The sequence below is a fragment of the Typopeltis vanoorti genome, chromosome 5, assembly GCF_054136105.1.
Source record: "Typopeltis vanoorti isolate ZY-2024b chromosome 5, IOZ_Tvanoo_1.0, whole genome shotgun sequence".
In the NCBI taxonomy this organism is placed as follows: domain Eukaryota; kingdom Metazoa; phylum Arthropoda; class Arachnida; order Uropygi; family Thelyphonidae; genus Typopeltis; species Typopeltis vanoorti.
Window position 1 is genome coordinate 72,702,509 of NC_143553.1, and position 12,034 is coordinate 72,714,542.

The 12,034-nt window shown below is 37.1% G+C and overlaps 1 protein-coding gene across 1 annotated transcript in view; it reads right to left on the reverse strand.

The window, feature by feature from the left end:
• Positions 1 to 7,407: 7,407 nt before the first annotated feature.
• Positions 7,408 to 12,034, reverse strand: part of LOC150106525 (putative protein-lysine deacylase ABHD14B) — a 65,665-nt gene continuing 61,038 nt past the window's right edge. The window contains exon 5 of the mRNA XM_090393172.1: positions 7,408 to 7,862. Coding sequence (XP_090249298.1) covers positions 7,668 to 7,862 — 195 coding nt within the window. The 3' untranslated portion in view covers positions 7,408 to 7,667. The remainder of the gene's footprint in view (positions 7,863 to 12,034) is intronic.

Sequence of the window (12,034 nt, forward strand, 5' to 3'; positions counted from 1 at the left end):
AGAATTAACGTTAAAGAGGTTTTTTATAAAATGGTGGGAGATCGGAAGAGAACAAGGTCATTCCTGGAAGTTTTATAAGGAGGGTGTGAGCAAAAGAGTGAAAAGCAGGTTTTTTGCAGGATTGCCTGAGAGTGTGGTGTCTCTAGAGAATTTGAATGTATTTAAGGCATAGTATGATGAGATGTGTGTGTATGACAAAGGTACCTCCTATAATGAATGACTCCATGGAGGGGTTGCACATGTGCTATATTGTTAGTCTATTTCAAACATTTTGTATTACTAATACCATTAACTTACTTTTACAAAACCCAATCAAAGAGGGGGAACCCATGGCAGTCCATTCTAGCTGCTTATATATTTTTCCTTTTCACACAAAAGGAAAATAGCTAGATGGGACTGCCATGGATTGCCACTCCACCTTGCAAACTTCTATATGGAGCATTTTCAAAATCAAGCTCTGAACATAAACACAGTCACACACAAAAACCAGCAGTTTGGCTGTGCTATGTTGATGATATGTTTGCTAGTAGTAAGACTTATACGTTGGTTAGACATAACTGGTAATTAATTTACGGAATTGACAACGCATATAAGATTATATGCATTGTCAATTCCGTAAATTAATTACCAGATATGTTTGCTGTTTGGCTTCATGGTCCAGACACATTAGATACATTTTTGGTGCACCTTAACAGCCAACATCCTAAACTAAACTTCACCATAGAAAAAGAAAGTAATAATAGTCTCTCTTCTTTAGATATACTAGTAGCATGACTTCCTAATGGCTCATTATCCTTCTCTATCTACAGAAAACCCACTCACACTATTAGGCATTTATATAAACAGTCACACCACCACCTCTCCCAATAGTATGGCATCCTCAGGACTATTACTGATACAAAGCTATTTGTTCAAATCAAATGACATGGTCCTTGAAACTGGGCTTAGGGACCTTTACAGAACCTTTTTAGGCAATGGCTACAGCCCATATAAAATAGACAAAATATTACATGCACCCCCCCACCCATCCTTTCTACACCCAACACACACAGGATCACAGCAAAACCATTCTATTCCATATGTTAAGGGTTGTTAATTTATCCTCACACATAGACCCACACTTCACCATGTTGGTGTTTGAAACTGAAATCCTATGGATTAGGTTGGTTAATCCCTATTCCAGGAATGTCTTATGTATGTAGATGTTTGTTAAAGGGGGGGCAGTTTGCCTGCTCCGAGAGATGAAAAAACCCTCTACATCCATGAGACCAGATAACTCACCTTTAGTCGAAAGAGAAAGGTTCCTCGCATCACTGATGGGAAGTGAACCCAGGTCTTTCCGAACAAATGGCTTCGTCTATACTGACTGAGCTATGGGGGACTCGTGTTAAGAGTACATCAGAAAAAATACAGCCCAATGATCTCCATACCACTTTCAAACTTTTCATTCAACTAGCTAATTGAATGAGTATATAAAGTTCCTTGTGCCTGCAAGTTAGTCTACTTTGGACACACTGTAAATCAGTTAATACACTTTGAACAGCATAAAATTAATAATCTAAGATCATCTATATGGCAAGTCAGAATTGGCAGCCCATGCTCTGGATACTCCTTCACATAGGATCAGATGGAGAGAAACATCTTCATTACATAGAAGTTATTACACGTCTGAGAGGCTATTCTTAGAATCAGCATCAGCTATGAAGCACTCTTCCAACCTCAACAAGTATGGTTGTATTAATTAACAAAGATCTGGGAGATTATCATTTTAAGACCTAATAGCCAGACTTCTCTGAATAAATTTTGTAGTTATCTGACCCACAGAGGGTACCATGCAAGGGCATTAGGTGTCAGTTACAATTTAAATTGTTTCTACAATTACTTGGTTTAGTGCTACGTGTCTGTCATAGTTTCATTGTGCTCTGATGATGCTGGGTAGAAAACCAGCAAAAAAGTAGCGAGATTAATAAATGTATTTTTGACTCTTGGTGTTAGTTATACTGTTAAGCTTGATTATGGATAATGAACAACACCTAAGCCTTTCTGTATGGATATAATTATTATTATTATTATTCAGGCCTCCAAGGAGTCAAAAGACTCATCGAGGGAGGTCCTTCCTAAGACAAAGTCTGTCAAGACTCATCGAGGGGAGGTCCCCCCCTGAGAAACACAAAGTTTATCATACCACTCTTTAAAGTCACTGACCGTTCTCGCTCCCACCACTCCATCAGGCAATGCATTCCACGGCTCAACCACCCTCCACACAAAGAAACCACTCCTTACCCTCTTGCTCACAGTTTCCTTTCGTAACTTCCAGGGATGGCCTCTTGTCATCACTCCTTCCCGCTGATCAACCAAGCGAAAGAACTCCCCAGTGTCAACCCTGTAACCACCTCTCAACAGTTTAAAAGTCTCAATCATATCACCTCTCCGTCTTCTATCCGCCAAACTCTGCAGTCCACATTCTCTCAGCCGATCCACATAACTATCATTGTACAGTCCTGAAACCATCTTTGTCATCCGTCTTTGTATCCTTTCCACAGTTAATTTATCCCCTTCAAATCCTGGGGACCAAATCTGAGAACAATAGTCCAAGTGTGGTCTGATCAGAGACTTATACAACGGAATGATAACCCTCTTATCTCTGCAGGTCAGTGTCCTTCTCATAATAGCAGCAATCCTCTGTGTTACCTTCACCACCTTTGCAATATGTCCCCTAAACTTCAGGTTTCTATCAATCATCAACCCGAGATCTCTTGTCTCCCCTACTTCCTCCAGTATAACTCCTCCCATAGAGTATGCAGCATCCCATCGATGTTTCTCAAACCTCAAGACCTTACATTTTGCTGCATTAAACTGACACCCCCATTCATTTGCCCATCTATCTAGCTTATTTAAATCCTCTTGCAGGGCTACCACATCTGCGCTATTACTAATAATCCTTCCCAGCTTCGCATCATCCGCAAACAACTGAATATCCCCCTGCAATCCACTGGCTATGTCATTGATATAAAGGTTAAACAATATAGGTCCTAGTACTGAGCCCTGTGGGACCCCACTTGTAACCCTCTGCCTCCTGGAAACTGCTCCACCATACACAACTCTCTGATACCTATCAGACAGCCAATCCTGAATCCAGTTGACCAATCTGACATCCAGACCCATGTGCTGCAACTTATATCAATTTAGTTTTTAATTTCAAGCAATTTCAGATATAGGCCTGAATTTTCAAATATCAATACTATTGATACTAAGATTTCTATCATGTAGTTATGCTTTTGTTAAAATCTGACAGGTGTTTCAAAAGTTACAGTGCATTTACAAAAACAATGACCTGGTTTTTGTACTTTAGACATGTTGTTTTGTCTACTACAAGTAATGTGACTGAAATATTCAACAAGCATTTTAAATACTACTAAATTTCATTAAATTCTACCTAGCCAGTCTGTAATCATTTTGCAAATATAAATGATTTGATGAAACCAAAATTGAACCACATGGACATCTCTCATACATACTGAATCTATAAAAGTAGAGATTTTTATTAATTTACATTCATCCAGATCAAAGTTACATATAATTCTGACTTTTTTTGTATTAGTGCAAATAGTTCCAATGAAACAAACTGACATAGCATGCAAAATTTTTGTAAGAATTCCAACTGCCCAGTTCAAATAAGATTCACCCAGTCTTGGAATAATCTGCATATAGCTGGATGAACAAAATTAATTTAATACATTCTTATGCACAATGTTCCAACATAAAAATGTGCACAAATTCACATAGAGAGAAGACGCAAGGAATAAGAAAAGTCTCATTGACTATGTTATTGTTGATAGTGATATTTTCCCACTCATTCAGGACATGATGGTATACAGAGGAGTTGAAATTAGAAGCGACTGCTATTTAGTCTTGAGCAGGATAAAATTGAATATCATATTGAAAAGATGAATACCTAAGAAAGTTTTAAAGCAAATAAAAGTTGAGCAGCTCTCAGATGTGAACTATACACTGACATACACAAACATTATTCAAGAAAAAATTAAAGCATTTGAGAACAGGAACCAAGCCTTGGAGATTAAGTGGCAAGCCCTGAAGGAAACTGATTGGTATTTGAGGTTGTCTGCAAGTATAGAAAAAATCAGAACTCCATGGTGGACACAGGAAGTTAAAGAGGCAGAACCTAGACGACTAAATCTGCACACAGTAGTACAAGTGTGATCATATCAAGCATTGTAACGGGAAATCTCATCATGCCAAAGTGCATATAATGCTAACATTGAATTGACAGCCATTGTCATTTTCCCACAGCCTATTCAAATCAAGTGCTTTAAACAATTGAAAATCTCCTGTCAGGTCCTACCCAATATCGTTAATGCATAGACTGAACAACAGTGATCCAAGGACTTCCCCTTGTGGTACATCACTGATCACTTTAAATATAGCAGATTCACCATCTCCCCAATATACCACTATCTGTTCATCACCCATCCACTTATCCAAGTGGAGAGTTTATATTCAAATCCCGTATTCTTCAGTTTGTGCAACATCTTTTCATTCTATAAAATACTTCAGCAAAGTCCAATAGCATCACAGTGTATCCATTCCTCTTATCCAACTCAGCCATAACATTGTTGAGTAAATTACTAAAGCATGATCTTCCTATCCATGCTATTCCTTGCAGAATATAACCTGTCTGTAAGCCCATTTCTGTATATGAGTTTTTACCAACCTCTCTAAAATCTTCCCCATCACTCCAGAAACACTGATAAGTCAGCAGTTTGATATATCTTTTTTTGCACCACTCTTGGACAATGGAACTATTATACATTCTTTCCATTCCTGTGGGATCTGTTCCTCTTGCCAAATTCTTATTCAGTTTATGCAAGAACTCTTGAACCTCCTCCTTCTCCTGCACCTCTATCTCTTCATCCACTGTATTTGTAGGTTGTTCATCATGTTGCAACACCAGGTTGATATATTTTAGTGAAGTGTGCACTCATTATTTGAACAGCCTGCTTCTGGCACAAGGGTATTACATCCACATTAACTAAAGTTATTCATCCACATTTTTTTTTCTGCTTGCGACATAACTAAAATTCTTTTGGGATGAATTTAGCCTTCACGGTCAATTTCTTTTCCTACTCCAGTTTGGCTTTCCATACAATACTTAGAATGTGCAGGCCAGTAAAGTTACATTTCATAACTCCTTTCACTGTTATTTCTTCTACATCATCTTCTTATGGATCTCTTGCTTAATGAGGTTCTACCCCATAAGCACTTTTTCAGATTCCCATACATTACTAATATCTTTCCCTTTCAATAACTGATACCAGTAGACTAAACATAATATTCTCCTGAATTTGTTATAATTTTCAGCTTTACAGTTCAGCATGTAACCTGCCCTAAATCAATCATCGACATGGTTAGCAACTTCCCTGGACAGTATGGCACTATCACCAACTAATGGCAAAACAGTCACATTCTTAAATGAGACCTCTTCTGATGCTATGATCAAATCTAACAATCTAAATTTGATCAAAGTATCAAAAGAATCTTTGGTTTCGAGTTCCCTCTTTCTCTACTTGAGAAAGTTGTCTTGCAACAGCTCAATAAATCATCTTCATTCTTATGAGATTTCTCTGCTAACCAATGAATGTTCAGATAATTTAACCCAACCATAACACTTACTCATTTAATATTCATCAATACTTGTATACAAAAGAAATACCAGGGTTGATTGAGCGGGAGATGGTAAATCCCGTTTTATTTTATATTATCTTTTCAGCTGATTATCTTTGTAAATACCAGAGTTGTTTGAACTTTATATATTGAACCATTTACAGGTGACATCCTGGTGGTTAAAAGCATGAGACCATTTGAATTTAAAGTACAATGTTTAAAACCTAAAACCTGTCATCTGGAGTCAAAAGCAGTTAATGATAAATCAACAGTAAGGATCATAACCAGCAGTATATTAAGATATGTGGAGGTTCAGAATGGAGGGCATAACAAAAATTTTTATAAATGGAAAATATGTACACAGCAAGTTACATAAATTGAATTACTGTAATGCATCAACAGAAAATTTAATACATGAATTACAAAAATAAAAAAAGAAATCAAACAAGTGTTCATTGTACTGCATTTTAACAAAAATGCCATATTTGATATTTAGCTATTAAAATCTACAGTAGAAACAATATTTAATACTAAGTATCAGTATGTATAATAGGAAAGATATTAAATAAACTAACTTTCATGCTTTTCAATTTGGCAAGTTATCCTATAGACTAAAGATGTGTCAGCAACTAAAATTGAGAAATCTCTCAAATGTGTTGAATTAAACACATTACAATCATCATCCTTGACTAATTTAAGGCAATGAAAATGAGCATATTTAAAAATATTTTAAAACTGTTTCCACATTGAGAAATGTCTCATTAACCAGACTTATTTATTTCAATATCAATCATATACATATGTAGCTAGATTGTTCCGCAACTCCGTACATAAGTCGAAATGTAAATAGTAAAAAAAAGAATAAACATCCTGTAATATATATATATATAAAAGATACATAAATTTTGGACCATATCCTGTCGAAAAATTTTAAATTCTTCAACTAGATATGGTTCAACTTTCAAACGGTCAATACAACATTATATAGGTGCAATCACAGCAAGACATGTAGGAACTGGGATGATGCAGCATGTGGGGCTGAGCGTAATTCTTACGTAAGTATGGATTTACGTATTTTGGTGTCTGTTTGTAATTATATGTTTGAAAAGCATTAAAATATTATTATAAATAGGACTTCTCATGGATATTTCTGTTATTAGGATATCATGAATAACAGTATGTGCATACTGACAATATATTTTCCCAGTGAAACAGATTTCATGATTTAATCATTCAAACTGCTTGTACCTTTCAAGTTACTATTGTCCATAACTAAATCTTCATCCTTCTCACTATTTTCAGCTATTTCTCACATTCCTCATAACTTCTGATAGAGCCTTCAGAAAATATGCTCCTTTTAGTAAATTAGATGAAGATTCACAGCATTCCTTGTGTCATTTGTGAATGCCACAAAGGATGCTATAGTGTGACTACTGCATTATAACAAACCTAAGTAGACAGATGTAAGTAACAGATTATACTAATTGTGAAATATTTTACTAAATAATATTTGGGAGAGGGGGGGGGGGAATAATTTTGAGATCCTATGAGTATTGAGTACCTGTATGATTAATCTGCCACTTAATAAAAGAGTTTACTAAATTCTGCAACTGGGGTTACATGTTGTATTATCTATGTATTACCTATGTATTTCATTATCTAAAATTTTGGAAAAAGTCTTTTTTTTTCCCATGCTAAAACCCTTTGTACATTATTTCAATAATCTTGTTTTGCAAGAAAAATTAAAATTTTATTTTTACAACATACAAAAAAAAGGCAGACTGATAACAAATAAGTATACAAGATTAGATAGATATAGCCTTTTGTACATTGCAGGATTTTTGAGACTGCATGCATGAATATGTTAAATTACCAATTTAACATTAAAGAAACATTATGGAAGTGCTGTATAAAATATGAGATGAGATGTCTGTATTTCATTTTTTACTTAAATACAGATTCTTTATTATAAAACAGTGAATGAATTATGATCTTCTGGCTGCCAGTTTTGAAGTATACATCAAAAAGTTATAGAGTAACTTGTGCCATAACTTAGGATCATCAAGATAGGCAGGATGGCGGCCATTGGGAATTTCAGCACACTGGCTCCAGGGAAGCAAATTCAACAAGGCAGAGCTACGGGTCCGATCCTTTTCTCCATATACTATCATAGTAGGAACCTTAAAAGAGAAAGCTTGAAGATACTTAAAACTTGAAGATACAGTAAGAAATTTTCAGTAAATATTTTGTCAGCTTATGTATGATGGAAGAAAGGAATAGCAAACAGAGGCTGGAAGTTTGTGAATGTGAGGTGTTTGGAATTTTAAATGTGGCATTATTTTCTCTTCTTTTTACTCTTTTAAGAATTATCCCTTTTGCCAAATTAAGGGATCCAAATCAGTAGTAGAAACTTATAGGCCAATTTGTGTTTCAAGTGTGAGAATAGTGAAATAAACAGTGCCCTGGACTGGATTATTTAACACGGGTTTGACAAACAAGAAGTCCTCAAGAGCTTTTCCTCTTCAGGAAAGGTGTCAACATAGTGTCAACATACAAGGAGAGCAAGAGATTTAAATCAGTTGTGACAAACTACAAGCACATTTGTGTTTTGGATGTCGTGGTGAATGTGTAAGAGGATACAGATAAAATACAAAACTGAATTGATAAAAAGAGAAAACCTTTCTTGAGGACTGCATTACTTTGTTAAAGAGCAATCTTCTTTCAGTAATCTAGTTATTTTATAATAGGATAACTGTATTGGATAGAGGAGATGCACATGTGGTATTTCTTAGATTTTGTTTAAGAATGCACATGACAAATTACAGGGAAATAGAGATGGTACATTTATTGGTAGCAGACTGATAGTGAATTGTATATATATGGGGTACATATCTTGAAGAAAAATTATAGTATACTGCAGGGTTCTCTAAGAATGCTAAATTTGCACAGTTTTGGTTTTAAGAGGCAAAATTCAGCTGTTTGTGAATGATGCTAAATTCTGAAAAAAAAAAAAAAAAGTCTTACATGATACTTTCAAATTGTATCATGATACATGATACAATTTGAAAAAACTACTACAATCAGAGGATTAGAGCCATACATATTGCCAAGCGCAAGGTGTGGCTTTTGACCAGAGGAATATAATGAAGTGCATTATATTTTATACTGATGAAACTTACTTCCAAGCAGTGGGGATAGCAAGAGATCTAAAGTTTGGACGATATGTTGTTGCAAAATGTGAAAGTTATTCTTTACATCAAGGTGTTTCGTTACTCTAATCCTCTCCTGCCCCAACCCATCTGCACAATTGTTAATCATTATGCAAGACAAAATGATAATTCTGGTGAGTGCTGAGATGGCTTATAAGTGGTGGCAGTAATGTGGAAACAGAAAAGGCATGGAACTCCCACTGAGTGGTTGTTCGTGTACTAATGGGGGACACCAGTGACCTATACAATTTCCATGAAAAATGATAGGCTGTTGCAGCTTGCCTCAGGGTGCAAAGGTACATGCCTCTATTATTCCTCACATGGAGGGCCCAGCCATATAATACCTTACAGCCATTCCTTTCTGATTATCCGCTTGGTGTCACACTGATTAGATTGTCGGCTTGTCAAGAGCTCCTGAAAAGATTAGTAGTATTTTGTGTTAACATTGGCAATTTTACTAGAATTTTAAGTAGTATTGCTTGCTTTTTGTTTCTTGGTGTGTCTGTGCAATTTTTGTGTGTTTTCTGTTATTTTAATTATTATTTTTAAGATAAGATAGCGTACATATGGCACCGATAAAGAAAAAAATGGCGGCCAGGTCAGCATATTTGTTTAAGAGTTTTGATGTAAACGAATTTATGCAATGTGCTGTCTGTGAGATGTATGCTTTGCGAAGAGCGGTGGGTGTCTGGTTAGAGGGTGATAGTGGAGTTGATATGTGCAGAAAGTGTAAGGAGAATGGGGATCTCAAACGTGTTTCGGGTGGCGAGAGTGATATCGTCAACGATAGTCATAATGTAGAAAATGGCGGTGTGATAGAGAATTGCGTGGTAGTGCCAGATAGGTGTGAGAGCGTTGAAAGTGTAAATGAAGGTAGAAATACAGAACGAATGGATGATTTGATTGATAATGAAAATGGTGTGATAAATATGCGTAGTGAAATTGCACGTTTGAATGGAGCGATACACAGAGCAAAAAGGCAACTGGAGCATATGGAAAAATGTGTGCTGAACATACCGTATAATAACCGGCGAAAGTCTGTGATGACAAATAATAGAATGTTCGTAAACGTCAATAAAATGAAGGAGCGAATGCTGTATGGGGATTTGCTATTAAGAGGTGTGATAGTTGAGAGTTTGACGAAGTCGTACCAGCCGGGTGTGAACATAAAGGACGTCAGCGAATCTATTCGACTGCAAAAACAGAGGGTGAAAGAGAATATAATCGTGGCAGGAACTAATGATTTGAAAGAGGACAAAATGAAAATGATGGAGGATGTGAGGGAGGTAGCAAAAGAGAAGAGTGAGAGAGTTAGGATGGTGAGTATTTTACCGCGGTATGACAGTGAAGTGTTTAGAAGGAGGGCCATAATTGCCAATGACTTTATGCGTGGGTTATGCATGGAGAGTGGTGTGGAATTTGTGGATGTGTGGAATGAGTTCGATGGGCGAAAGGACTTATATAAGATGGATGGGTTACGTTTGAATGGAGTTGGTGTACGGAGGCTTGAAAAAGTGTTGATGAATGATGTGGATGTACAGACTCAGGGAAACTAGATTTATTAAGAGGGGGGGGGGGTAGATATGCAGACTTTAGGGTGGCAGTTGAGTGTATGAATGAGTATATTATGCCCGAGCGAGTACGAAGGACAACAAATCAGAATGGGATAGTTAGTATAAGGCATCAAAGTAGGGATGGGACAAATGGGCTTCTGCAATTCATGTACACTAATGCCAGGAGTATTAGGAACAAGAAGGAAGAGTTTTTGGCCTTGGTTGGCACTTCCAGCCCACAGGTTGTTGGTATTAGTGAAACATGGCTGACAGAAGATGATAAAGCTAGTGGGATTGAATGTGACGGGTATAGCGTGTTCAGGAGTGACAGGGTGAATAAAAAGGGGGGAGGAGTGTTATTGATGATAGCTGATGAGTTGCAGCCAAGGAGTATAGAAGTTGAACTGCAGAATAGAGAAAAGAGCACATTTGAGGCTGTTTGGTGTGAGATAGAATCTAGCAGAACAAAATATACAATTGGGTGCTGCTATAGACCAGGTGATGGAATAGCTGGTGGGGATAGTATGCATAGGCAAATAGAAGAAATGAGTGGAAGGAGGGTAATTATTATGGGGGATTTCTATTATGGTAACATTGACTGGAAAGAGGGCAGATGGGAGGAAGGAATTGGATTTTATGCGGTTATTAAGGGACAACTATCTGCGGCAGCATGTAGTGGAAAATACCAGGGGCAGAGAGTGCTTGACCTAGTAATTGCAACTGAGAATGTGGCTGTAACGAACATGACCATGTTGCCACCAATTGGTGAGAGTGACCATAAGGTCGTGACTTGGGAAGTGGCTAAAGGAGTGGAATTTACAATTAAGACAGGGTAAATGTGGAATTACCGGGCTGGTAAGTATGACAAGCTTAGGTGTGTGCTTGCTCAGTGGCATGGCATGTAAAACTGCAAGGGCTGGATGTTGATAGTGCATGGGAGGTGGTTAAGAAGTGTTTGCAGGAGGCAATGGTTGACTGTATACCAAGAGTCTGAATAATAAATCAAGTAGGGGTTAAATTGATGAATAACACTATTAAGCTTGAGCTGCAAAAAAAGAAACAATTGTGGAGGGAATTTAAGGAGAAAGGTGACCAGCAGGCACAGGAACAGTATAAAGCTCAGGCCAGGATGGTAACAAGGGTGGTAAGAAAAGCAAAAGCAGATTACGAAAGAAAATTGGTCAAGCAGGCTAAAAAGAATCCCAAACAGTTTTTTCAATATGTTGCAAGTAAAAGGAAAAATGTTCATGGTAGAATGATCTTAAAAAATGCTGAGGGTAGGGAGGTAACTGAATCAGTTGATATAGTGGAATTACTGAGCGAGCACTTTGCAAAAGTATATCATCCAGGTGGTGACTTTGCAGGAGTGGAAGAATCAACAGCTTACACTGGAATTGTGATGAATGAAGTAGAGGTAACTAGACTATTACAGAACCTCAATGTCAATACATCTGTGGGACTGGATGGTATACCAGCTCGTGTCGTACATGAAGCGGCTAAAGAATTGTCAGTGCCCTTGGCCATTTTGTTTTATTTGAGCCTCGGGTCTGGATCAGTCCCAAGGAGGTGGAAAGAGTGAGAAAATAGTTC